This window comes from Salvelinus fontinalis, chromosome 25, assembly GCF_029448725.1.
Source record: "Salvelinus fontinalis isolate EN_2023a chromosome 25, ASM2944872v1, whole genome shotgun sequence".
Lineage (NCBI taxonomy): Eukaryota > Metazoa > Chordata > Actinopteri > Salmoniformes > Salmonidae > Salvelinus > Salvelinus fontinalis.
In genome coordinates, this window is record NC_074689.1 from 14,357,336 (window position 1) to 14,385,179 (window position 27,844).

General features: G+C 44.5%; 1 protein-coding gene across 1 annotated transcript in view; it reads left to right on the forward strand.

Moving 5' to 3' along the window:
* Positions 1 to 27,844, forward strand: part of adarb2 (adenosine deaminase RNA specific B2 (inactive)) — a gene marked incomplete in the record, with an annotated part of 187,916 nt that overhangs the window by 125,467 nt on the left and 34,605 nt on the right. Inside the window, 2 exon segments of the mRNA XM_055881333.1 lie at positions 8,143 to 8,229; positions 9,042 to 10,021. Of these exon segments, the coding sequence (XP_055737308.1) occupies positions 8,143 to 8,229; positions 9,042 to 10,021 (1,067 nt within the window).

Sequence of the window (27,844 nt, forward strand, 5' to 3'; positions counted from 1 at the left end):
AATCAGAGTCAGGCAGGTACAGGATGGCAGGCAGAAAGGTCAGAAATGGGAAGATGAGAATAAACAAAAACTAAAACACAGAAAACACGGGAACACACTGGTAAGACTTGACGGGACAAGATGAACTGGCAACAGACAAACAGAAAACGCAGGTATAAATACACAGGATAATGGGGGTAGATGGGAGACACCTGGTCGGGGGTGGAGACGAGCACAAAGGCAGGTGAAATAGATCAGGGTGTGACAGCAGACAATTACATTGATGGAAGCTACAATCTATTTACAATATTCAAGCTGATCTACCCCCCAAAATGTTTTTAAATAAAAGGTGTTCAATGGAGTTGAGGTCAGGGCTCTGTGCAGGCCAGTCAAGTTCTTCCACACTGATCTAGACAAACCATTTCTGTATAGACCTCGCTTTGTGCATGGGGGCATTGTCATGCTGAAACAGGAAAGGGCCTTCCCCAAACTGTTGCCACAAAGTTGGAATCACAGAATCGTCTGTAGTTAAGATTTCCCTTCACTCGAACTAAGGGGCCAAGCCCGAACCAAGAGCAACAGCCCCAGACCAGTATTCCTCTTTCACCTAACTTTATAGTTGGCACTATGCATTGGAGCAGGTAGCATTCTCCTGGCATCCGCCAAAACCCAGATTTGTCTGTCTGACTGCCAGATGGAGAAGCGCGATTCATCACTCCAGAGAAAGCATTTCCACTGCTCCAGAGTCAAATGGCGTCAAATTGTACACCACTCCAGCCGATGCTTGGCACTGGCGCATGGTGATCTTAGGCTTGCGTGCGGCTGTTCAGCCAATGAAAGACATTTCATGAAGCTCCCGACGAACAGTTCTTATGACAGACGTTTCTTCCAGAGGCCGTTTGGAACTCGGTAGTGCAACCGAGAAGAGAATCTTTTTACACGCTACACACTTTAGCACTCGGCGGTCCCGTTCTGTGAGCTTGTGTGGCCTACCACTCCGCGGCTGAGCCGCTGTTGCTCCTAAACATTTCCACTTCACAATAACAGCATTTACAGTTGACCAGGGCAGCTCCAGCAGGGCAGATATTTGACAAAGTGACTTGTTGGAAAGGTGGCATCCTATGACTGAGCCACGTTGAAAGTCACTGAGCTCTTCAGTACGGGCCATTCTACTGCCAAAGTTTGTCTATGGAGATTGCATGGCTGTGTGCTTGATTTTATACACCTTTCAGCAACGGGTTGTGGCTGAAATTGCCAAATCCAGTAATTTGAAGGGTTGTCCACATACTTTTGTAGTGTATTTAGCCAGGAAGCATGTTCTGATTGGCAGGAGAGGGGCCAAGCCTCGACACACCCACAGCTGGTTTATTCATCAAAACACGGCCCTTTCGAGACCACTGCCAGCAACTGCACCTATAATTGTGGTGGTGAAAATAGCTAAAATATTTCTGCCTCACCCCCAAACCTATAGTGGTACCACCAGCGCTTAGACTCACCATTGCGTTAGATTTGTTAAAATAGATCCCCTAGAGGAGAACTCTTATTCTAATGACCATGTGCAGTCACCGCTCTACTCTCCTCATCTGTGACTAGTGTAATGTATTCACGAGTACGCTTTTAGCATTCTTCTTTAGCAATTTGTCATTAATGTCTACAGTACTCCTTCAAAAAGGTTTGCTTTTCACCCTCCAATATACTTTGGACCAGTTTGAACCACTTAGCCATCCACAAAAGGAAGAAGCACCTTTCCCTTCCTCCATTTAAATGAATGTTAAAAATACATTTTACATGTAGACATACAATAACAAAAGACACACTGCTCTCTGGGATGTTTCCCCTAATGCAGCTGATATTGCCAAGCCTAATCCCCGTTGCTACATTAATGTACTTCTCAGGGACTTGGGAAGTGGCTGTCCTTTGATAAATGCATCTGGTTTTGTTCAAAGAAAAAGATAGATTTCTGTACTAGTGCCAATGCCATTTACATTCCACATCAATTGCACTAGTACATCCCAGGCCCTTTAAATGTATTTTTGTAGTTTAGAATGCCTAGGGAAAAATCACAAAGAAAGAATCACATCATTTACATTGTCCCGACCAGCACAGGTCTGTATTTTACATTTTCCTCACTGCCTTATGGTAGAATGCTGTACACAGGTTAGCACACACACACACACACACACACACACACACACACACACACACACACACACACACACACACACACACACACACACACACACACACACACACACACACGCACACACACACACACTCACAGGCGAGAGCAGTGCTACACCATAGTAGTAAATACTACCAGCCCTGTGCTTAATTTCTGAGTCTGAATGGATCAACATCAAACAGTTCTTTAATTGACTCTGAATCACACTTAGTGTGGAGCATAGGATTGGAAATGGGATATCATGAGCTGTCAGTTCATATTTATCGCAATTTCTAGCTGCAGGATTGTGTGAAATATAGAGGGCAGTCAGTGCCTGAATGGAGGGAAATACACCATAGTGTTAGGTTAAGTCCTAAATATCACCCATTTGCAGATACAGTGCACTACTTTTGACCAGGGCCCATAGGGTTTTGGTGAAAATAATGCACTATATAGGGAATAGAGTTCCATTTGGGATGCAGCGTTAGTTAGCCCCCCCTCACACTCAAACATCTCTCGTTCCCCATATTGTGAAATGTGGTGCCAGTTGGTATTTGTCTCTCGTTTACCCAGGACGTTAATTGTTGGTGAGAAGTCACATGACTACATACACATGGGAAGAGTGTAGCTTATTATGAGATATTATGGTTATTTCCATTGTATTCCAATAACCATACTATCTCCATAATACTTATTGTTGTGTTGCGCAGTAGGAAGAATTAAAACATAGTAACATAATTCAAACACCGCTGATTCATGGTGAAATTATGTCTGCTTTAAATCAGGGACACATTTTATAATTTTTTTTCTACGTTTCCTCCTTCCTTCCGTTCCTCCGTTCATTTCCATCAGTCAGATGGGCTGCTCCTGTAAGTGTGTCCTGAGTGGCCGCGTATCTGAAACTTATGACTAGCCAAGTCTTCAAACATCACGCCGCGACGCAACCAAAGCATGGCAGAATGACAGATAGTCCTTTCAATATATAGTGACAAACAAATTAGTGCAAAGATGTTTCCTCGCTGCATACCAGATGTGTTGGGCGCTGTCGTATGGAACAGGCGATGAAAAAGTGTCCGTGTCCCATCTGTGCTTCCCGGGACCATCGGTGCAGCAATTTCTGCTGAACAAAGTAGTGTAAACACAGAGCCTGATTATAGGTGTCCTAATAGCCGCATAAAGATGGCGTCGCCGTAAATCAGACAGCCAGGTACATTTTGTTCATGAGGCTCCCCTAGGCAGAAAGAGAAAGAGATGGACAGGTAGAGGAATAGATGGATAGAGTGGGAGAGAGATGGAGGGATGGAAAAAAGGATGGATATATGTAAAGTATATCCAGACTCGCACACAAGTTATCTGTCATGGAAATGTTGCAGTCTGGTTTTTCACCTTTCACTCCATCTCACTCATCCTCCTTTCGTAAATGAATACTCAGGCTGTGGTGTTGCTCTCTAGAGTCCCTGCTGGTCTGGATTACGCACGGTGCTCATGGAAGTTTTACATGCGGAGGCCAATTAATCCCTAACTGTACACCTGCTGAATGGTAGCCCAACACTCTGAGATTGGAAGGCGAATGGAGCGTCACAGTGGTCTGTCTGGTCATGCCCTGATGGATAGTTATGGTGTGGAGAGGATAGACGGGTGGATGGACAGGCAGACAGGCAGGCAGACACGCAGACAGATCCTTACAGAATGCAAAACACTTTCCAGTGCAAGACGTAATCACAGACCTGGCTGCATCATTTCTTTACACTCCAGACCTATCTGTGTCTCTGTCACTGTCACTGTACCTTGTAAATACATATGAGAAGTTTGTTATCAGATTATTAAGGCAACAGACCCAGAGGGAGGCAGCACATCAAATCTTTGTCTGTCTGTCTGCGTGTCTAGTCTTTATCATGTTTGTTAATTAGTCTCCCTCATGGATGACGGCTCGACTGACATTAATATTCTGTTAAAGAGGAAAAAGACGACTGTGCATTAAATCCCCTGTTTATCAGGTAGTAATCATCATCCGTGAACACTATCAGACATAACGGAGAAGAAAAGAGACGAACAGTTTTAATTGGGTGAGGTTAAGAATAGGAATTCAAGTGCATTGTGGGTCCACGTTGGGAATCTCTGTCGGTTTCTCTTTTCCCATCTACCCTGAATTCGTCTTGTAGAAGTCCTATTCCCTTTCTGGTACCATTTCACAAAGTGAGTGCAATTTTATCCCTGAAAGCACTGAAGGTTGAAGACAAGGACATCCACCACTATCTACATTAGGTGCAAATGCAGAAATCATGCAATGCCAGGTTTATTTATTGAATGCATTAGGCCCAAAATCCTTTTGTCCCGTGCAGTATCCGAGCTCTAACATTGAAAAGCTTTTATGATGCAAAGAAGGAAGTCGTATCTCTCGTGTCACAGTGTTTCTGTAAAGAACCACTAGCTCTCTTCGGTGAGGTGAGTGCTTTAAGAAGAGAGGTAGGTGTGTGTTATGTTATGGGGTGTGTTTGACAGGAAACCTGCTCAGTTTAATGGGTCCTGCTACCATAGCATCAGCACAGACACTGGAGCAGGCCCTTCAATGATACTCATCCACATCAAGCCCCTTTTTGAGACTGTGTGAGAGTGAGTGGGTGCTATGTATCTCTCTGTCTAAAAGCCATAATGGAAGAAGAAGTGTTATTGAATTTTTCCTCTCCTCACTATCAATGATTCATTGACACTGTTTTTTTCCCTCTGCATTTCCCTGCGTAGTCACAATGGTGTGTAATAACGAGTGCCCACTTCAGTTCAGTTCAAGCACAGCTTTGATATCTTCTCAATGCCCTCGTGGCTTTGCATTGCTATGCTGGCCTCACATTCCTCCTTTATAATAAAAATACTTTGGATTCAAGAGCCTTTCCATCGATGTGCAGTATTGTTTTTGTAAATATGTTTCTTTTTAGAGCCTGACTGTATCAGTTTCAAGATTTGAAGATTATATGGCCTTGCCTTCCTTCTCTGAGTTTTGCCCAAATGTGAATGAGCATGAATCTGACACGATTAAACTAATTCAATCAAGCATCATGCCATACGATTGGTTAACTGGATGGTCCAAGCTAGAGCTTAGCTTGGGTTGGCGCTCGGGCTGCGGAGTGGGGGGGTTGGACTGGGGCAAGACTGGGGCTGGGGCTAGGCAGCTGGCACTGGGGGGGCTGGTGCTGGGGTTTGGTGCTAGGGCTGGTGGTGTTGGGGTAGAAACATAGGGCTGGCTGTGGGCTGTGTCTTTGGGTTGGGTTGTCTCCTAAAGCCCTGTCCTTGGCATGGTCCAGGAGAAAACATGTAAAGCAGATGGCCTGGCTCCTCTGTCTTCTGTGGCACTAATCAGGTGCTAAATATCCATCCGACTGCTACCCAAAACACTGGCACACACACACACACACACACACACACACACACACACACACACACACACACACACACACACACACACACACACACACACACACACACACACACACACACACACACACACACACACACACACACATACACACACGCACACCCCAATCACTCAGTCCTTGGATGACATACTGCTATTCCCACCTTGCCTGTCAATATGTCTGCATAATCCTTTAATGAATCCTATAATGTTTGGCACAGCCTATCATGCCATTTTATGACAGCACTTGAGATTGTTGGTATGATCTGAAGCACTGTACAGACAAGAGATTATCGAATGTAGAAAGGCATTGGGTGAAGAAGTATAAAGTTAAAAGTTAAATTAACACAAAAAAACGAGTAAAATAAAGAAATAATGATATGTCCCAAATGGCACCCTATTCACTTTATAGTGCACTACTTTTGACCATATCCCTATTGGTCCTGTTCAAATGTAGTGCACTATATAGGGAATATGGTGCTATTTGGACCAACCTGGGACCTAGCTCCAATACAGCAGTTAAATGCAGTCATGAATCTTGGCTGTAAAAGATATGTGTTGGTTTTTAATGTAAGCCAGTGGATTTATGTGTGTACACACTGACTGGAGAGTAATTTACTCACACACACACACACACACACACACACACACACACACACACACACACACACACACACACACACACACACACACACACACAAGCTGTTTATTTATGCAGCTAGTGATCAGCTGCTTAGCGATCAGCTGAGCCATCGGACAGAAATCAGATTTTAAGTGTGGCCGGCAGCTCACTGAGACAATGCAGCCTCTCTCATTTACCAGTTCAGAGCTGTTTAATCTGTGGCCCGCGAGACAGGCAGAGATGGAGAGAGGGGGGGGGGGGCAGAAAGCCAGTCAATGATTTCCCTCAGTGCCTATTTCTAATGTCTCCCGTCGCTCATCTGACCCATCCGTTATGTGGAAGGAACCACAGGGAAATGTGATTGGCTCATTACCCTCCCTCTGCACTGAACCAGGAAAAGAAAGGATAAAGTAGACAGGGCCCTTATCATCTGTTCATTGTGAATTTGCATACACACACACACATGCATGCATAAACACACACTTCACTTGCCAAACTTGGCAAACCTGGTTTTAATAAGAGCCCTATTATACAACAGGTAAATCCCTATTTTACAGGGTGTAGGTTGTTCTCTTCACAATCCCCAGTGCCCAGTATCAGAATCTCTGTCCTTACTTTATGTATGATTGATTTAATATCTTATCAGTTTACCTGAGCAATACCTACAGTATGTTAAACCTTGTTTTTCTTTACTACTGTGCCATACCTAACTAGATCTAAGATCTGAGGCCAACATTTACTGTAAACCTGTCCTGAATGAGTTCCATCTCTTTGTTAGTCTGGCTGATGATGTCATACATATCAGTGGGTTGGCTCTGTCTCTCTCTCTCTCTAGCCCCTCACAGCCCAGTGAGCGTCAACACTTGGCAGAGGTTGTTGAGTTGAGTGGGTGGTGCAGAACCTAAGGCACAACACGATGATACAAAAAATACATTAAAGGCTTCTGAGGCCCACGTGGAAACTTATGCCGGCATGTGGTAATTGCCCTCCTCATATTTTGCGCTGTGTTTTACACTGTGTGTGGACGTTTGTCTTTTAAGGTTCACGGTCAGAAGACATGTCTTCAGAAACACTTCAACAGCTACAGTGTTAGATGGTGTTTCTGATCATTTCAGGATCTAACGTTTGAGAGAAAACACTGCAACGACAATAATTACGTAGGTAGAAACAAGTTGCCCTCTAGAGACATAGCTAACAGCATATAGATTGATTTATCTAGAAACTAGTCAGTGTGTGCCGAGACCTTCTGCTGCTGTTTTCTCTAATGGACAGACCGACTAACAGCTGCATTTTGCTGGTGTTAGTTATACTGTAATTAGGTCACAATGCAGAGTGGTATATTGTAATTTCACCCCACTGGGACACGGCTGATCTGTCCACAGCTCTTAGAGAGCAGCCGTGTGTGTCATTGTGAATCATCAAACCCTTCAGTATTGTTCAACGGGGAGGGAGGGAGGGAGGGAGCGAAGGAGTTCAAACAACGGATTGGGAAACAGTGGTCTATTGTAATTAAAGGGGATGGGTACAGTAATATGTGGGCTGCTGTGCCATCCCTTTAAATACAATGGATTCAGGTTGTCTCCCTAGAGGTCCCCCTGGTGCTCCTGCCTCCAGGTGTGCGTGTTGTTTACAGTGTAACACCCTATTAGAGTCCATCACAGCTGGGTCTGGTGCTTTCAGCCCAGGCTGAGCATACATCGACAGGCCAGTCAAACCCCTTTAATTAGAAACCACTTCCTGACTTCCCCAACACCTAATATCTCTTAATGATCAATAGTTTGAGCACTGCACTCTAAGCAGAAAGAGGAGGAGGAGGAGAAATGGACTGAGAAAGACAGGATAGACCAGCCGTACTCCATGTGTAGAGTGTGTAGGTAGAGTGTGTTTACATGTCGGTGTATCAGTAGCACTGTTTCATTCCACAGTAGCACTCATGGTGTGTTTGTCTGTCTCTTTCCTCTCTGTTCACAGAGAAAGTCAGCATGCTCTCTGCATTGATCGCTCCCTTCAAGTACATGAGCCCTGGGACCACCAGCACAGAGGATGAGGACACTTTAAGTAAGTCACACCACTCAGTATATTCCTCCCAACATACTGGATGCACAGCCACTGGTGATATGATAGCCTATGATATACTGTATTCATCCCAAGGAGAAATTTGTCTTGGACAAATTACAGTACTGCTTCCACATATTGTAAATACACTGTACTGTAGACCAGATATGAAAGTGATCTATCTGTACATTTTCTGGTTTTGAAACAAAAATTTGTGAACATTTTTCAGAAATGCAATATGCTTCTTTGTCCCTGTAACTAGGTTTGAAGAGCAGAGCATGATAGCACAGCTGCTCCAACTTTGTCCTCATAGAGAATAGAAGTCTGAAATAAGGCCGATAGCTTTGCTCTTTCACTCCCCAATGTGTGTAACTTTCAATACAATACAATTCCCCCATTACAAAAGAGATTGCTGCTTTGCATTGGGTACAGTAACAAATACTCTCCCACTTAAACCTCAGAGTCACAGAACCAATTTTGCAGCAGATTACAGAATGATTTGGCAGATAATACCCCATTTGAGGGGATTTGGATTTGAATTTTAGAACACTTAAATAAGATAGCCTCCCTCGCTATGAACTTTGGGGACTGTCTACTGGGGGACGCTGGTAGATCTGTTCATTACCCTTTCATTGTGTATCAAGTGGCTAAATCTGCCCCAAGAGCGTTGCTTTCTGAATCTCATTCTATTGCACACTGAAATATAGTGAAAATGGAGCGCCACACAGTTATGTCTGCATTTATTACTTACTTTTATTCTGAACAATGGTTTTATTGCTCTAAATTGTTTTGTTTCCTTTTCTTGTCATTGTCAGGCACCAGTAGTACTGAGGTCAAAGAGAACCGAAATATTGGTAACCTAGAGGACTGCTGTTCTATTGTCCCCGGCGACCGCCAATCACTGTTCAAATCGGACACATCTAGAGGTGGGACTTCCGGTCTGAAGAGGAAGCGGCCGTTGGAGGAGGACAATAACGGACACCTGTGCAAACTCCGTCTGATCTACAAGAAACTGTTGTGGTCGGACTCACCAAAGAATGCCCTGGTGCAGCTGAATGAGCTGAGGCCAGGCCTCCAGTACCGCATGGTATCCCAGACCGGCCCGGTCCACGCACCCCTGTTCTCAATCGCCGTAGAGGTGAATGGCCTCACCTTCGAGGGCACGGGCCCCACCAAGAAGAAAGCTAAGATGAGGGCGGCCGAGCTGGCCCTCAAGTCCTTCATTCAGTTCCCCAACGCTCCTCAGGCTCACCTGGCCATGGGTAACCATGGCAACCCCTCTGCAGACTTTACCTCGGACCAGGCGGCAGACTTCCCAGACACTCTGTTCAAGGAGTTTGAGCCGTCGTCATGTGGTGGCGTAGTCGGCGACAGCTTCTCCCTCTACCGGTCGGCGTCGGAGAAGAGCGAGCTGCGCCTCTCCAGCGCCCTCCGGCACGGCCGATTACTTCGCCACACGTTGGACCTAATGGTGCAGGCCAAGCAGCGGCTGGCAGGGGTCCCTGTGACCATCCCCGCCGAGGCCCCCAAGACCCCTGTGGTGCTGCTCAACGAGCTGCGTCCAGGCCTGAGGTACGTGTGCCTGTCCGAGAGGACAGAGGGGCGGCGGGCGCGGAGCTTCATCATGGCAGTCCGTGTGGACGGGAGGATATTCGAGGGCTCTGGACGCAGCAAGAAGCTGGCCAAGACCCAGGCGGCCCAGTGCGCTTTGCAGGCGCTCTTCAACATCAGGCTGGCTCCTGAGGGGAGAGGAGGCCTTAAACCCAGCAGGAATAGATGCCCTCATTTGCCCCAGGTGAGTAGCTTGGCTTTTGGTTGGGACATCTGTCAGCTTCTTCTCCCCCATACAGGGTCCTGTAATAGCCAAGCAGCAGGAACACAGCAGAAACACTATCGCCATCCAACAAGTAATTAAGAGGGAGGAGATATGGGTAAGGATGAGCTGACAGGGGGATGAAGAGAGGGAGGAGGGATGATGATAAGGGAGATTTGTAAGCATGCTGACTTATCATTTACTTTGGACGGGAAGTGTGACGACAGTGGGTGGCGTATCTAGTGGAAACATGCAAATGGTGTGTGTACGTTGGAAGGCTCAGGCTGCGGGTAAACAAAATCTGCTCAGTGATCTATTCAAACGGAAAGGGATGTAAATGAAGCAAATTATTGGCCTTGTGCCTCCGACACAAGAGAAAACAGAACGGCTCCCAAAATGAGCTTTTCTATTTTGCGTGTGTGTGTTTCTAGAGCTATAATTGGTAGAGTATTGTAATTTTGCACAATCTCTTGTTTCCCCAGGTGTAGCATCTACAAACATTAATTCAATCTCTTGCCCAAAGGAGATCGAAAAGCAAAGAGCAAATCGACAAACAAACCACTGACCCAATCCCGTGCTCATTTACTCAAATATGTAAAGAGCAATCAGACCAGGCAAACAAGTTTTGAGGAACTTTTCCATTTTAGACCCCAAAGTCATTCAGGGCTGGATTCTGTGGTTGGACATTTTAACCTTCAATTCAGCATTTAAGGTTGTGTGCAAAATGGCACCCTATTCTCTAGATAGTGCACAGGCCCTCAACAGAAGTTGTGCACAATATAGAGAATATGATGCCATTTGGGACATGAACAAATATATTGAAGGTAACACTACCAGGGAAACATTTTCTAGCTCATTCAATCATCAGCTGTGAATGTTATTTTCACTTTAGACATGTTTATTATCACACAAATCTAGGTATCTAGGAAACCTAGGCCAACAGTATCATTCATTTTGTTGTAGGCTCTAATAATTAACAATATTTATTCTATAAATTTAAGACAAATAGTTGATACATTGTTCATTAATGTCAAAAAATACACAGATACCTGTAGCTATGCGTGCATGGGTGCGTGTGTGCATGCGCGTGTCTGTTTATACACGGTATTTGTGTGTATGGTGTATGCAGTGTAGTCTGAGTGTGTGCTTAGTGTGTACTAGAGGTCTTAATGGGTCCAAAAAGTTTGGTCCCTTCCGAAATGGCTCCGTGGCTTTCCCACCCGACACGATATCCATAAAATCATTTCTGATGTGTGTGTCAGACCCGTTCTGAAAAGGACCGTTGAAAACAGACCCAAACAGACCCATGCTGGTTCGGATCCGAGAGACCCATTCAGATCTGGGAGAAAGAGTGTAACGTCCTGACCAGAGTTCTTATGTGTTTTGCTTGTTTAGTGTTGGTCAGGACGTGAGCTGGGTGGGAATTCTATGTTGTGTGTCTAGTTCGTCTGTTTCTGTGTTCAGCCTAATATGGTTCTCAATCAGAGACAGCTGTCAATCGTTGTCCCTGATTGAGAATCATATATAGGTGGCTTGTTTTGTGTTGGGGATTGTGGGTGGTTGTTTCCTGTGTCAGTGTTTGTGCCACACAGGACTGTGACGGTTAGTTTGTTTGTTATTTTGTATAGTGTCTATGTCTAACGTTAGTAGCTTGTGTATTGCACTTTCGTTTGTAGCTTCACGGTCGTTTGTTGTTTTGTATTAGTTTGTCAGTATCTTGTCTTTGTGTTAATTAAATTCATGGAAAATTACCACGCTGCACATTGGTCCTCCGATCCTTCTCTCCTCTCCTCGTCCGAGGAGGAAGAGCTAGACTGCCGTTACAAAGAGAGATAGAAAGAAACCTCGTGCTGGGCGCCGTCAGCACCGTCAATAAACAAGCATATTTGTCAAATGATCCACAGTTACGTGTCCTGACAAACTGCCTATAACACATTACAAAAAATGTGTTTTGTTTGTCTTTCGATGTGAAGCATTAAAAAACGTTGTAGTCTATTCTTTTATTGGTTTTTACGTTCCTCAAACATGATTCAGCTGTCGGAGATTTGAGCGATAAATGCATCAGGGCATTGCATGCATATAGGCCTATAGGCTTAGACGTCCATTATATGATATTCATATAAAAATATATATATATTAAAGGAGATTCCTAGCCCTAGAGGGACGGAGAGAAAGATTGAGATATGCCAGCGCCATGTTCGCACCGTTGATATGGATTTCTTTATACTTGTCAGATAGGCTACTACTGCTATTCAGATAAAGGCATAAATAAGGCTAATTCCTTAATTTTTATAAAGATAAGCATTATATTGTTAGATTAAAGGAGTAACTCTGGTAGGCCTAAAACATTCTTCCTCACCTCAAGTTTAACTGTCGGAGTCAGTTGGAGTGCCGGTGCGTACTGCTTTCATAGCTGCTGTAGCTAAGCCTAATAGTAACCATAACACACCAAACCTTCACAAAAGATGCTTAACATTATTAGGGTAATGTCAAAAGTAAGTCAAGTCATTGTTTATAGAGAAAATGTGAACAGGTTACTATATTGCGGCATTAAATGAATTACCAACGAAGGTGAATGCCTACCGTATAGGCCTACTCAACAAATGACAGCAATAGGCTAATGCTAGGCTATTTATTTTAACTTTAAACTAAATACGGAGCACAAAATGAAAGGTATAACTTAATTTAGTAACCGAAAATGTCTCAACAAAATTAAACAAAACACTTTTTGCAAAGGTTCTTTAAAGTACTAGTTCAGATTATTAAATAGGCCTACAATAATAATAATGATTTACAATAATAATAATGACAAAAAAATTGATAAATACGAAAATAAAAAAATAAAAAAACTGCATCGTGCTCTCTCCTCAGCAGCAGGCGCACGTGAGGTGAGCAGCCGGAACCAGTTTCAATTGGGTATAAGCTATACGTTTTTTGGAGTTACAATTGGCTGACATACACTACATGACCAAAAGTAAAGCTATTGTGGACCTTTAAATGGGCTATGTCCTATTAGCATTCCCTTCCATGCCTTGAAGGAATAGACAAGCAAAGTGTCCTTCCTTTCCCGAACAACATCAGCCAAACAACCTGCTCATGTTAGCCTGGGAGAAAACTTTTATTTTTTACCTCCTGTCATGGTGTTTAAAAGGATTTTAAGAGGATTTGCCTCACCCGTTTAGTTCCAGAAAGCAGTCGCTTGTGGAAATTCTTGAAAGTCAGCCGTGCTGTCTGCTTGCTCCTGTCGAATGGGGGAAAGGGGGAACAGTCATTTTGAAGTGGTGAAGGACACACACACATCAAACACACAATCCTTCTAAGATTGCTCTGTGGATTGTCTAGTAGCTCTTAGTGTCTCTTACAGAAAAACCACATGAATTTCACATGTGATATCTGTTTCACATGTGATTACATTGATCTTAAGTTAATGTAATAACGTGACATCATGTAATAACATGAAACTACTCGTGTGAAATAAACGTGACAACATGGGGATCTACATTTCAGCAAAGTTTTTTACATGTTAGAATTTGAGGTGAAAGAAAAACATCCACATTTCACATGTTTTAAGTATAAGTTAAGTACGCTGTTCAGCTAAAATAGTATAAACAATCTTCAATCAATGATAATCTGATTCAATTTGACATGATCACTTATTACTGACTTTTCAATTTTGTGTACGCTGATCTTTCTGCTGCGTAGCAGCATTTCTGCATCTTGGCATTCCTCTACATATTCATTACGAGCAAGTATACTACATCTCTGCACTAAGATAAATAGAGCCATCTGCACTGCTATTTTAGTCATCAGTTAATCTGACTATTCTCTCGTCATTGATTTAATTTACTAGTTCAGCAATTTGAGGGTTTTTCTGTATTGTTGTCTGTTAGTGGGGAATATTATTCTGTTTCAGGGGTTGGAACCTAAATTATTTTCTAATAATTTCTTTCTGAATAGAACCACATTTGTTTTTGTTCTGTTCCACTGTTCCTACCAGCAAAATAAAGTTCAGTACCGGATCGAAACAAACATTTTTTTACATATCGTTCCTTTATGTTCCTTTTTTTAACCTGTCAAATCAACCATTTTACATTTACCCCATGAAATTATTTCAACAATCAGTGTGGATAGAGCAGGCAAGCTAGTTGTTTAAATGTGTGATGGACAGACAAGTGTAGCCTATGGTGCAAGATGGGACTGACATTTTGCGGGTGGGGAGAGAGCAAGAGAAGATTGAGGAGGCTTGAATGGCTGGGCATTCTGTTTTGACATGCACTATCTGCTGTGCATTCAGAAAGTATTCAGACCCCTTTACTTTACCCACATTTTGTTACATTACAAAATGTATCAAATGTCTTTTTTCCCTCATCAATCTACACACAATACCCCATAATGACAAAGCGAAAACAGGTTTGTAGAAATTATTGCAAATGTATTAAAAATAAAAAACAGATATCTTATTTACATAAGTATTCAGACCCCTTGCTATGAGACTCACAATTGAGTTCAGGTGCATCCTGTTTCCATTTATCATCCTTGAGATGTTTCTACAACTTGATTGGAGTCCACCTGTGGTAAATTCAATTGATTGGATATGATTTGGAAAGTCACACACCTGTCTATATAAGGTCCCACAGTTGATGTCAGAGCAAAAACGAAGCCATGAAGTCGAAGGAATTGTCCGTAGAGCTCAGAGACAAGATTATGTTGAGGCACAGATCTGGGGAAGGGTACCCAAACATTTCTGCAGTATTGAAGGTCCCCAAGAACACAGTGGCCTCCATCATTCTTAAATGGAAGAAGTTTGGAACCACCAACACTTTTCCTAGAGCTGGCCGCCCGTCCAAACTGAACAATCAGGGGAGAAGGGCCTTGGTCTAGAAGGAGACCAAGACCCCGATGGTCACTCTGACAGAGCTCCAGAGTTCCTCTGTGGCGATGGGAGAATCTTCCTGAAGAACAACCATCTCTGCAGCACTCCACCAATCAGGCCTTTATGATAGAGTGGCCAGACGGAAGCCACTCCTCAGTAAAAGGCACATGACAGCCCGCTTGAAGTTTGACAAAAGGCACCTAAAGGACTCAGACCATGAGAAACAAGTTTCTCTGTTCTGATGAAACCAAGATTGGTTTCATCAGAGGGAGGTTTTTCAGTGGCAGGGACTGGGAGACTAGTCAGGATCGAGGGAAAGATGAACGGAGCAAAGTACAGCGAGATCCTGAATGAACAGGGCAATGATCCAACAGGACAATGACCCTAAGCACACAGCCAAGACAACTTAGGAGTGGCTTCGGGACAAGTCTCTGAATGTCCTTGATTGGCCCAGCCAGAGACCGGACTTGAACCCGATCGAACATCTGTGGAGAGACCTGAAAATAGCTGTGCAGCGACGCTCCCCATTCAACCTGACAGAGCTTGAGAGCATCTGCAGAGAAGAATGGGGGAAACTCTCTAAATACAGGTGTGTCAAGCTTCTAGCGTCATACCCAAGAAGACTCGAGGCTGTAATCGCTGCCAAAGGTGCTTCAACAAAGTCCTGAGTAAAGGGTCTGAATACTTTGCTTTGTCATTATGTAGTATTGTGTGTAGATTGATGAGGGGAAAAAAACAGCAATTTCATCCATTTTAGAATAAGGGTATAATGTAACAAAATGTGGAAAAAGTCAAGGGGGCTGAATACTTTCCGATTGCACTGTAAATTAGATCCACAGAATTATAACTTGGAGGAGTGGCTTCAATGGCGGAACTTTGAATGTCCTTTGAGCTTGCTAGCTAATAAGCTTGAGCTAACTAACGAGCTTGTGTGTGCAGAGCAGCACCATGATTAAAAACCCGTCATCACTTTACTTCTACCTACATGTACATATTACCTCAATTACCTCGACTAACCTGTACCCCTGCACATTGACTTGGTACCGTTAACCCCTGTATACTGAATATAGCCTCGTTATTGTTATTTCATTTTTTGTATATATACAGTATATTTATTTTTACTTTAGTTTATTTTTCAAATGTATTTTTGTGGCAAATATTTTCTTACTTAAAAAAACTGCATTATTGGTTAAGTGCTTGTAAGTAAGCATTTCATGGTAAGGTCTACATCTGTTGCATTTGGCACATGTGACAAATACCATTTGACTTGATTTGATTACTAGGCCTATGGTAGCTTGATTTGATTACTAGGTCTATAGTAGCCTTAACTATCATTGAATTAAAAATCTCTCTCCCTATCTTCTGAATTACGATTGTAACGTCAGTACAATAGCCTATGCTTCGGAGAGGGGCAGGTAGTCTAAACATGCGATGGCAAAGATATTCAGCTTGCAGGCAGACACTGAAATACGTTTGCATAGGCGCTTTGCTGTGTCATTTTTTTGTTGGAGTCAAACAATTTCTGAACGTAAAAGAACGTTCTTAACCGGTTCCCATACTTTTAAAATAACGACTCTGTTCCAGAACAGTATGGATCACTTTCATTCCAGGTTCTGTTTATGTTCCTTGAAAAAAGTTATTTTCCGGTTTTCGGTTCTGTTCCCTGAACCAGTTCCAACCCCTTTTTAATGGTACTCCTGAATCAATCACTATGATGAATATAATAGTTTTTCTTGAGTGTATTTTTAACAAAGCTGAGATTTACTTTACTTATAGTACCAGTCAAAAGTTTGGACACGCCTACTCATTCAAGGGTTTTTCTTTAGTTTAACTATTTTCTACATTGTATAATAATAGTGAAGACATCAAACTGTGAAAGAACAAATATGGAATGAATCATGGATTAACCAAAAAAGTGTTAAATAAATCAAAATATATTGTATATTTTAGATTCTTCAAAGTAGCCACCCTTTGCCTTGATGACAGCTTTGCACAGTCTTGGCATTCTTTTCCAACAGTCTTGAAGGAGTTCCCACATGTGATGAGCACTTGTTGGCTGCCTTTCCTTCACTCTGCGGTCCAACTCATCCCAAACCATCTCAATTGGGCTGAGGTCGGGTGATTGTGAAGTCCATGTCATCTGATGCAGCACTCCATCATTCTCCTTCTTGGTCAAATAGCCCTTACACAGCCTGGATGTGTGTTTTGGGTCATTGTCCGGTTGAAAAACAGTAGTCACAGATAGTCACTCTAAGTGCAAACCAGATGGGATGGCGTATTGCTGCAGAATGTATTGCTGCAGAATTTCCACCGGACATTAGACCGGTGGAAATGTGTCCTTTGGTCTTGTGTCCAAATTGGAGATTTTTGGTTCCAACCGCTGTGTCTTTGTGAGACACAGAGTAGGTGAACGGATGATCTCCGCATGTGTGGTTCACACCGTGATCCATGGAGAAGGAGGTGTTATGGTGTGGGGGTGCTTTGCTGGTGACACTGTCTGTGATTTATTTAGAATTCAAGGCTCACTTAACCAGCATGGCTACCACAGCATTCTGCAGTGATACGCCATCTCATCTGGTTTTAGCTTAGTTGGACTATCATTTGATTTTCAACAGGACAATGACCCAAAACACACCCCCAGGCTGTGTAAGGGCTATTTGACCAAGAAGGAGAGTGATGGAGTGCTGCATCAGATGACCTGGCCTCCACAATCCCCTGACCTCAACCAAAGGAAAATCAGCCAACAAGTGCTCAGCGTATGTGGGAACTCCTTCATATCAAGGCACAATGCGAGACCTAGATGCAGACACATGAGGCAGAGTGTTGGAGTCTTACAATGTTTAATAATCCAAAGGGGTAGGCAAAAGAATGGTCATGGACAGGCAAAAAGGTCAAAACCAGATCAGAGTCCAGGAGGTACAGAGTAGCAGAAAGGCTCGTGGTCAAGGCAGGCAGAATGGTCAGGCAGGCAGGTACAGAGTCCAGAAACAGGCAAGGGTCAAAACCGGGAGGACTAGAAAAATGAGAATTGCAAAAGGAGTACGGGAAAAACACGCTGGCTGACTTGACTAAACATACAAGACGAACTGGCACAGAGAGACAGGAAACACAGGGATAAATACACTGGGGAAAATCAGCGACACCTGGAGAGGGTGGAGACAATCATAGGAACAGGTGAAACAGATCAGGGCGTGACACTTCAAGACTGTGGGAAAAACATTCCAGGTGAAGCTGGTTGAGAGAATGCAAAGACTGTGCAAAGCTGTCATCAAGTCAAAGCGTGGCTATTTGAAGAATCTCAAATATATAATATATTTTGATTTGTTTAACACTTTTTTGGTTACTACATGATTCCATATGTGTTATTTCATCGTTTTGATGTCTTCACTATTATTTTACAATGTAGAAAATAGTAAAAAATAAATAAATAAAAAACTTGAATGAGTAGGTGTTCTAAAACTTTTGACCGGTAGTGTATTTTGATTTGTTTAACACTTTTTTTTTTTTTTTTACATGATTACATATATGTGTTATTTCATAGTTTTGATGTCTTCACTATTATTTTACAATGTAGGAAATAGTAAAAATAAAGAAAAACCCTGGAATGAGTAGGTGTGTCCAAACTTTTGACTGGTACTGTAAGTCCAAAGTGTAGGAATACATGTGAAATCAGTCATTGACACAGATGTGGTGGTGTAGCAGGAATGCTGTGAACCAAGAGGTTGTGAGTTCAAATCCCATGCGAGGATATGAATAATAATTACTTTATAAATAAACATACACAATGTAATCATATAAATTTGTCAAATATATACGTAGAAAACATTGTCAAAAGCCCTGTTTGTGTGTGTTTGAATCAGCATGTGAAATATCATCATGTGAAGTGTTCCAAAAACACATGATGTGACATAAAATGTCACTTGCAAAACGTGGAAATTTCACGTGAAATCTTGCGTTTTTTCCTTATTGGGTATGCGTGCACGTGCTTATGTGCATGTGAGAGGTTAGGAGTGCAATAGCCACCAGATGTAAGGCCTGGTATTGGGAGAGTGACAGACTTAGTCCCTATGCCAGCTCAGTAAAGGCCGCTTTCCTTTTACAGAGACTGACTCAGGCTTTACCTTAAGGCACCCACTTTTACTGGAACTCCATCGTAGTCGAGGAACGCCATCCTAGGTAAGGAACTCCATCCTAGGTAAGGAACTCCATCCTAGGTAAGGCGGAAAAGGCATGGGTTATTATAAAGACCTTGCTTCCTTTGAGTTTCTCCGTAGATGGAGAGAGACAGAGAGAGAGTGAGAGAGAGAATGGTAGAAACCTACAGTAGGTCAACTTTGCAGAATGAAAGAGGGAGAGTAGAGCCAATAGAAAGGGAGAGAGAAGCTGATGTTTGTCAAGGACATGATATTGTCTTGGAGGAGAGGAATCCAGAACCACGCCAGGATGATAGCCTCAGGCTAACCTGAACAATAACTTGAAGACTAGCTCCAATGTCCAGCTCCTAAATGAAATATTGAAACTCATCCAATGTCTGGTATTGTGGTATGCTGCTCACACTCCGGTATAGCTCCACACATCTCTAAATAATGACGCAGGCGCACACACAAACACGCACACCCCTGATGGCACGGAACATCCGACCATGCAGGTTTTTGTTCTCCATCATCAGAAATAAGACAGTGTTAGAGTCAGTTACAAAGGTATTGCTACTTTGTGATATAAACAAAATGCAGCCCTATTTTAAGAGTTTCAAATATACTCTGTATTCTCCTGTCGTTTTTATTAAAACTATGTTCTAATTTGACAGAATCAGTATCGGATACTCAAACTGTATTTCTTTAACAGGTTACTTAAAGACAATTATCCGTCAATGCTGTTCTCTCACTTTGTACTGTATAAAGTGAGAGAACAGCATTGAACACTCTCCAGTCCAGGCAGGTCTGGGTGGGTGTAATTTATCCACTGCAGTGTGACTGTGAGGAGAGAGAGGAGAAGAGAAGTGAATGTAATTTGGCATCAGGATTCCGGTCACATGACTAAGTGGAATGATTACCCCTTGTTCCCAGGTTGATTGGCCACTTAATCTCTCCCTCTCTATCTTCTCGCCTCACGGTGCAGTTGCCGTTCTGACCGCCGTGACAAAGATCTGCCGCGTTGCCAAGTCAACATAAGAGTTCCGATCTTCAAGACGGCGACGGGCAGGGTGGCGGGCAGGGGGGTAGCGGGTGAGTCTGGGCCAGTCTCGGCTGACTGAAGGACAACTCCAGGTCATTGGTCGGGCCATTGTCGGCCACCCCGGCTCTTTAACCTTGGATTAGAGACATAAGGAAATGCACCGGCAAGACAGAATAACAATGGTGGGGACAAGGCTAGGAGGAGGGGGAAGTACAGAGATGCATAAGAATCAAATGTGATTTTTAAACCTGGTAGAAGGTTGGTTAAAAGTACACTCAGTGATTCAGAAAATCTTTATTATATAAACACACCAAATATGATGCCATGATGACGGCAACTTCCTGCCTACAAAAACAACAACATTGCCACTATTGACTGTTCTGTAAGCAGGATGTCACCCCACTTTGCATGATGAATATGTTTCGGTTTAATCCTTCATCTCAGTAGCAGACTGTACTCAGTCATTACACACTTTTAACACACAACAACAGATATTCCAGATACAGTCAGATCCAAAATGACTGATAAAGATGAGCAAAAAAGACTGTATAAAATAAATAATTTAAATACCGAGCTACATTCTACTGCACAGTAAAATAAGCATTCCCCTGCATCTGCTATAACACCTGCAAATCTGTGTACGCAACCGATACACTTTGATTTGATTTATATTGTATGTTCGAGAAATTATATTATTTTATATTAATGCAATTGCTCAGAGAAATATATTTTGTTTAACAAGTAATATTTTGGGGAGAGAAAATGTATGGTGGCCTTCCACGGCTTCCTGTTTCACTGGGGTATAACAATGAGGTAACATGCATCTCTTTGTCATCCATCACCATAGGGAAATGCAAAGAGCTCACAAACAAAAAGAGACAAATGGTTGTTGACCTTCATTAATCATACCACTATTAAGGCAAAAATTAAGACGTTTAAAACCACTGGAACAGTGGTAAACTTGCCTGGTATTGGACGCAAGTGTATCTTGTTACCACGCACAGTGAAGAAGATGGTTCGGAAGGCGAAGGAATATCCAAGGGCCAAAGTTGGAGAATTCTCCAAATCTACAATTAGACGTCACCTCCATGCCAATGGGCATATGCTCTTCGGAAGGGTTGCCAGCATTTTAAAATTATTATTGAGAGCAACTAACAACTGTAATTGCATGGAGTTTGCTAAACTGTATTGGAACTTGGATTGGAAGCGGTGCTATGGTCAGATGACACGAAAATAGATCTCCTTGACCGCGGACGCCAGTGGTGGGTTTGGTGTCGAAAGAAGAACCCCATTGAAAACCTGTTGTTTGTATTGAAGAGGGCAGTCCCTAAGTACAGATAAAGGATATCAAGGATCTAGAAAGATTCTAAGATGGAGGAATGGTCTAAGATCCCTCCCAATGTGTTGTTCAGTCTCATAAAACATTTTAGGAAAAGGCTTAGTTCCATAATCCTCTCAAGGGGAGGGTGCACAAAGCATTGAAAACAGGGTTGCCAATAATTTTGACATCTATCTTTTTGAGACAGAAAAAGGCTCAGTGCTGTAATCCTCGCAAGGGGAGTGTGCCGGAGTAAGGAAAATATGGGTGCCAATAATTTTGACACCTATCTTTTCGAGAATTTTTTTGCATTACTTGTTCAATAAAGTGTCTTTCTCTGAGCAATTGTATTAGTACATCAGAATAAAATTGGAGCAACATTTTTTGGGGCATACTGTCACGCCCTGGCCTTAGTATTCTTTGTTTTCTTTATTATTTTAGTTAGGTCAGGGTGTGACATGGGGAATGTTTATGTTTGGTTGGTTTTGGGTGTTTCTTTGGTAAAGGGGTTATGGGGTGTAGTATATGGGTTTGTGTTGAGTTCAGATGTCTAGCGTTGTCTATGTATGTTTAGTTATCTAGGAGAGTCTATGGTTACCTGAATGAGTTCCCAATTAGAGACAGCTGATTTCGGTTGTCTCTGATTGGGAGCCTTATTTAGGGTAGCCATAGGCTCTCATTGGTTGTGAGTAATTGTCTATGTCAGAACGTTTGTAGCCTGTGTGTGTAAGTGCACAACGTTATTTAGCTTCACGGTCGTTTTTTGTTCGTTTTGTTAAAGTGTTTCGTGTCGTGTTTATTTTTCGTCATCTTTTTAATAAAAGAAGATGGCTTACTTTCCAAATGCTGCGTTTTGGTCCATCAATCCGCCACACGATCGTGACAGAATTACTCACCATAGGACCAAGCGGCATGGAAAGCGGCAACAGGACCTACCTACACAGGATTCATGGACATGGGAGGAGATACTGGATGGTAAGGGGCCGTGGGCTCAACCGGGAGAATATCGCCTTCCTCGTGAAGAGCTGGAGGCAGCAAAAGCCGAGAGGAGGCGATATGAGGAGGCAGCACGGAGACAAGGCTGGAAACCCGTGAGTACAACCCAAAAATTTCTTGGGGGGGGCCTTAAAGGGAGTGTGGCGAAGTCAGGTAGGAAACCTGCGCCTACTCCCTGTACTTACCGTGGAGAGCGAGAGTACGGGCAGACACCGTGTTACGCAGTAGAGCGCACGGTGTCTCCTGTACGCGTGCATAGCCCGGTGCGGTACATTTCAGCTCCACGTATCGGCCGGGCTAGACTGAGCGTTGAGCCGTATGTCATGAAGCCGGCCCAACGCATCTGGTCACCAGTGCGTCTCCTCGGGCCGGCGTACATGGCACCAGCCTTACGCATGGTGTCCCCGGTTCGCCTACATAGGCCGGTGCGGGTTATTCCACCTCCCCGCACTGGTCAGGCGACGGGGAGCATAGAACCAGGTAAGGTTGGGCAGGCTCGGCGTTCAAGGGAGCCAGTACGCCTACACGGTCCGGTATTTCCGGCGCCACCTCCCCGCCCCAACCCAGTACCACCAGTGCCTCCTCCACGCACTAGCTATATGGTACGTGTCTCCAGCCCTTTACCACCAGTGTCTAAACCACGCACCAAGCCTCCTGTGTGTCCCCAGAGTCCTGTGCGTCCTGTTGCTGCTCCCCGCACTAGCCCTGAGATGCGTGTCCCCAGCCCGGTGCCACCAGTCCCGGCACCACGCACCAGGCCTACAGTGCGCCTCAGCCGGCAGGAGTCTGCCGTCTGCACAGCGATGACTGAACTGCCCGTCTCCCCAGCGCCATCTGAGCCATCCGTCTCCCCAGCGCCATCTGAGCCATCCGTCTCCCCAGCGCCATCTGAGCCATCCGTCTGCAATGAGCCTGCAAAGCCGCCCGTCTGCCATGAGCCTGCAAAGCCGCCCGTCTGCCATGAGCCAACTGAGCCGCCAGCCAGACAGGAGCCGCTAGAGCCGCCAGCCAGACAGGAGCCGCTAGAGCCGCCAGCCAGACAGGAGCCGCTAGAGCCGCCAGCCAGACAGGAGCCGCTAGAGCCGCCAACCAGACAGGATCTGCCAGAGCCGCCAACCAGACAGGATCTGCCAGAGCCGCCAACCAGACAGGATCTGCCAGAGCCGCCAACCAGACAGGATCTGCCAGAGCCGCCAACCAGACAGGATCTGCCAGAGCCGCCAACCAGACAGGATCTGCCAGATCAGTCAGCCAGCCATGAGCAGCCAGATCCGTCAGCCAGCCATGAGCAGCCAGATCCGTCAGCCAGCCATGAGCAGCCAGATCCGTTAGCCAGCCATGAGCAGCCAGATCCGTCAGCCAGCCATGAGCAGCCAGATCCGTCAGCCAGCCATGAGCAGCCAGATCCGTCAGCCAGCCATGAGCAGCCAGATCCGTCAGCCAGCCATGAGCAGCCAGATCCGTCAGCCAGCCATGAGCAGCCAGATCCGTCAGCCAGCCATGAGCAGCCAGATCCGTCAGCCAGCCATGAGCAGCCAGATCCGTCAGCCAGCCATGAGCAGCCAGATCCGTCAGCCAGCCATGAGCAGCCAGATCCGTCAGCCAGCCATGAGCAGCCAGATCCGTTAGCCAGCCATGAGCAGCCAGATCTGTCAGCCAGCCATGAGCAGCCAGATCCGTCAGCCAGCCATGAGCAGCCAGATCCGTCAGCCAGCCATGAGCAGCCAGATCCGTCAGCCAGCCATGAGCAGCCAGATCCGTCAGCCAGCCATGAGCAGCCAGATCTGTCAGCCAGCCATGGGCCGTCCCTCAGTCCGGAGCTGCAGTCCCTCAGTCCGGAGCTGCAGTCCCTCAGTCCGGAGCTGCAGTCCCTCAGTCCGGAGCTGCCGTTCCTCAGTCCGGAGCTGCCATTCCTCAGTCCGGAGCTGCCCCTTACCCTGGTGCTGCCCCTTACCCTGGTGCTGCCCCTTACCCTGGTGCTGGCCCTTACCCTGGTGCTGGCCCTTACCCTGGTGCTGCCCCTTACCCTGGTACTGCCCCTGACCCTGGTACTGCCCCTTACCCTGGTACTGGCCCTTAGTCCGGAGCTGCCCCTTAGTCCGGAACTGCCCATTAATGCAATGGGGTTAATGTGGAGGGGGGTCATTTGGAGGAAGCCTAGGAGGTGGTTAGGGACTGTGGTGACGTGGGGACCACAACCTGAGCCGGAGCCGCCACCGTGGATGGAAGCCCACCCAGACCCTCCCCTAGACTGTGTAATGGTGCGCCCGGAGTTCGCACCTTAAGGGGGGGGTTATGTCACGCCCTGGCCTTAGTATTCTTTGTTTTCTTTATTATTTTAGTTAGGTCAGGGTGTGACATGGGGAATGTTTATGTTTGGTTGGTTTTGGGTGTTTCTTTGGTAAAGGGGTTATGGGGTGTAGTATATGGGTTTGTGTTGAGTTCAGATGTCTAGCGTTGTCTATGTATGTTTAGTTATCTAGGAGAGTCTATGGTTACCTGAATGAGTTCCCAATTAGAGACAGCTGATTTCGGTTGTCTCTGATTGGGAGCCTTATTTAGGGTAGCCATAGGCTCTCATTGGTTGTGAGTAATTGTCTATGTCAGAACGTTTGTAGCCTGTGTGTGTAAGTGCACAACGTTATTTAGCTTCACGGTCGTTTGTTGTTTTTGTTCGTTTTGTTAAAGTGTTTCGTGTCGTGTTTATTTTTCGTCATCTTTTTAATAAAAGAAGATGGCTTACTTTCCAAATGCTGCGTTTTGGTCCATCAATCCGCCACACGATCGTGACACATACATTATAGCTCAGCATTTTTATGATTTATTTTATACATGTTTATATGCTCATCTTTATCAATGGTGCCTGACTGTACATGCTCTTGATTAAAGAAACAATTTAAATCCAAATACCAGTGATCTAATAATATTTCACAGATGCATTTCATAACATTTCTTTACAGCATGCTGTATGGTATGCTTTCCCCTCTGCTGAACGTGGTCTCATTGAGCTCTTCTGAATGCAGGCCGTTACTAGACAGAAGATACGCCTAGCTATGGAATCATTTAGCCTGGTAATTTCCCCATGCCGGCAAATTGAATATGATTTGAGACACCAAGGTGACCCCTGTCAGCCACCGAGCATTTCACAGATTGTTTTCTTTTTCTAATCTCTTGACTTCTAATCTGTCTGAATATAAACAGCCATGAAGCGAAAATCATTAATTAATATTGCCACAACAAATTAACGATGGCAGCGGCCAAGCTAGGCCAGGCAAGCAGCGATTTCAAGAAATAGAAAAATTATCCAACAGAGGAGAGGAAAGGAACGTGTGAAAAACGAATGAATTATTACAGAAATTGATTTACACCCTGAGGCCACCTGCAGCAGAGTGTTTGCGTTCCAAATAGACCCTATTCCCTATATGGTGCTCTCTTTTAATCCAGGGTCTACAGGGCTCTGGTCAAAAGTAGTGCACTATATAGGAAATAGGGTGCAATATGGGACGCATAAGACAGTGTTACAGACTTATAGAGTGGATGAGCTGCCTGTCTGCCTCACATGCTTATACACTCTTAGAAAAAAGTTCTATCTAGAAACTAAAAGGGTTCTTTGGCTGTCACCGTAGGAGAACCCTTTGAAGAGCCCTTTTGGTTCCAGGTAGAACCCTTCTAGATTCCATATCCCTTTCCACTGAGGGATCTCAGTGGGTTATTCCTGGAACCAAAACGGGTTATTTTATGGACACAGCCAAAGAACCCTTTTGGAACTTTTTTTCCCTAGGAGTGTAGAGACCTGTCGAAGCCTGCTTTATTCACAGATAACAATGACTTCAATGACTTCTAATACCCGATAAGTACCTTTGGATCAAAGGGTTAGAGAGTCAGTAACAGTAAACTAATGGCATGCATTTGCACATCTGATAGCTATTGTTTAAAGTCCTCCTAATTGGATATAATAAGGATATGTAGCTGTTTCCAGTGGATTCTCTAGTTGCTGTAACTGATACGTATCCTGTCCCCATTGGTGCTATAACTCCTGGGGAATTGAAAGGAAAAGAACGGGGGAGATTGGTGCCTGAAATTATGGAACAATAATGTTTTTACATTTAATGGAAGCACTTTGTACACGGAAAGGTTAGAACCGTCATGAACTGTCTAATACTTATGCAAAATATGACCTATAAGACTGTTAAATCTCTTCCTCCGCCACGTCAGCATGCAGTTTGTACCAGGGCAGGAAAAAATCCCTACACAGGTTGAAATGAAATTAGCAGCGTTCCTCCTGTAAGGTTGACTCCAGTCACCTTTTCTAACTCGTAATGCCCCTAACTAACCTCTCTTAGCCTCGACTGTGATGCTCCCGCTAGCACCTAGTTGTTATTCCCACCGCCATCACTGTCGCTCTCTCTTCCCCCTCTCTCTCTCTCTCTCTCTCTCTCTCTCGTCCTCCCTCCTTTTTTCTCTCTCTCTCCTGGCCCCTGCTATGCCACGCATGGTGGCTGTACTGTAATCAGTCCTGAGGAACCCTCACACTTCATTAAAGCATAATCAAGTTCATTACAATTTCATAGACGCTCAGGTACCAAATGGTTTCCGATAAATCACGGCTATTGGTCTTGTGTGCCTGGGCGTACCCGTTTATCTCCCCCACTCAGGCACGAGAGAGGGAAGAGAGGAGAGGAACGACAGAGACAAAATATGAGGATCTGGTTGTGCCCTTTGAATGACCTTAGTGCCAGGAGGCAGGGCACTCCCTCTGTGCTCGACCATTACCACAGTGTCCTTGGATAACCTGAGGACCGGGTAACTATTTACAGATGGAGGTCTGATTGTATGGCAGTGCCCCATTTGGTGTTAAGGTGAATGTAGAGATCCATAGGTAGCAGTGTCGTGGAAATGTTCACCTTCACATTCTGTTCATTACCATTCTCAGATACAACTAATGTAAATATTTGTGGATCCACAAATATACAGAAATAGAGTGAAAAACAATCCTGAAAACATAATGTGTTCACAGTTCACTTTATTCCACTGGCCAGCCCAAAGTCCAAACCAACAGACACTTACGTTTATATCCTGGAGGTGGTGGGGGAGGAGAGGTGGGACGAGGGGGTGAGGAGGAGGGGGAGGCATTGAGAGGTGGCAGGGAAAGATGAGGGGCTGACTGAGCCGGGCAAGAGAGGACATACCAGGAGAAGAGGATGGATGGAGTGTTGCAGTGGGGGAAAAAAGAGAGAAACCTCAGCGGAACAAAAGACCTTCAGGATTAATTAGGCGTCAGATTGGTTGCAGGGCACACTGGCTCTGCTCTGATTGGTTGCAGGGCGCACTTTTTCTCTGTTCTGATTGGTGGCAAGTCACACTGGTGCTCTGCCCTGATTGGTTGTAAGTCATAGTGTCTCTCTCTCAGAGTTTAGCATTCAGGAAGACCTGCCTGCCTGGA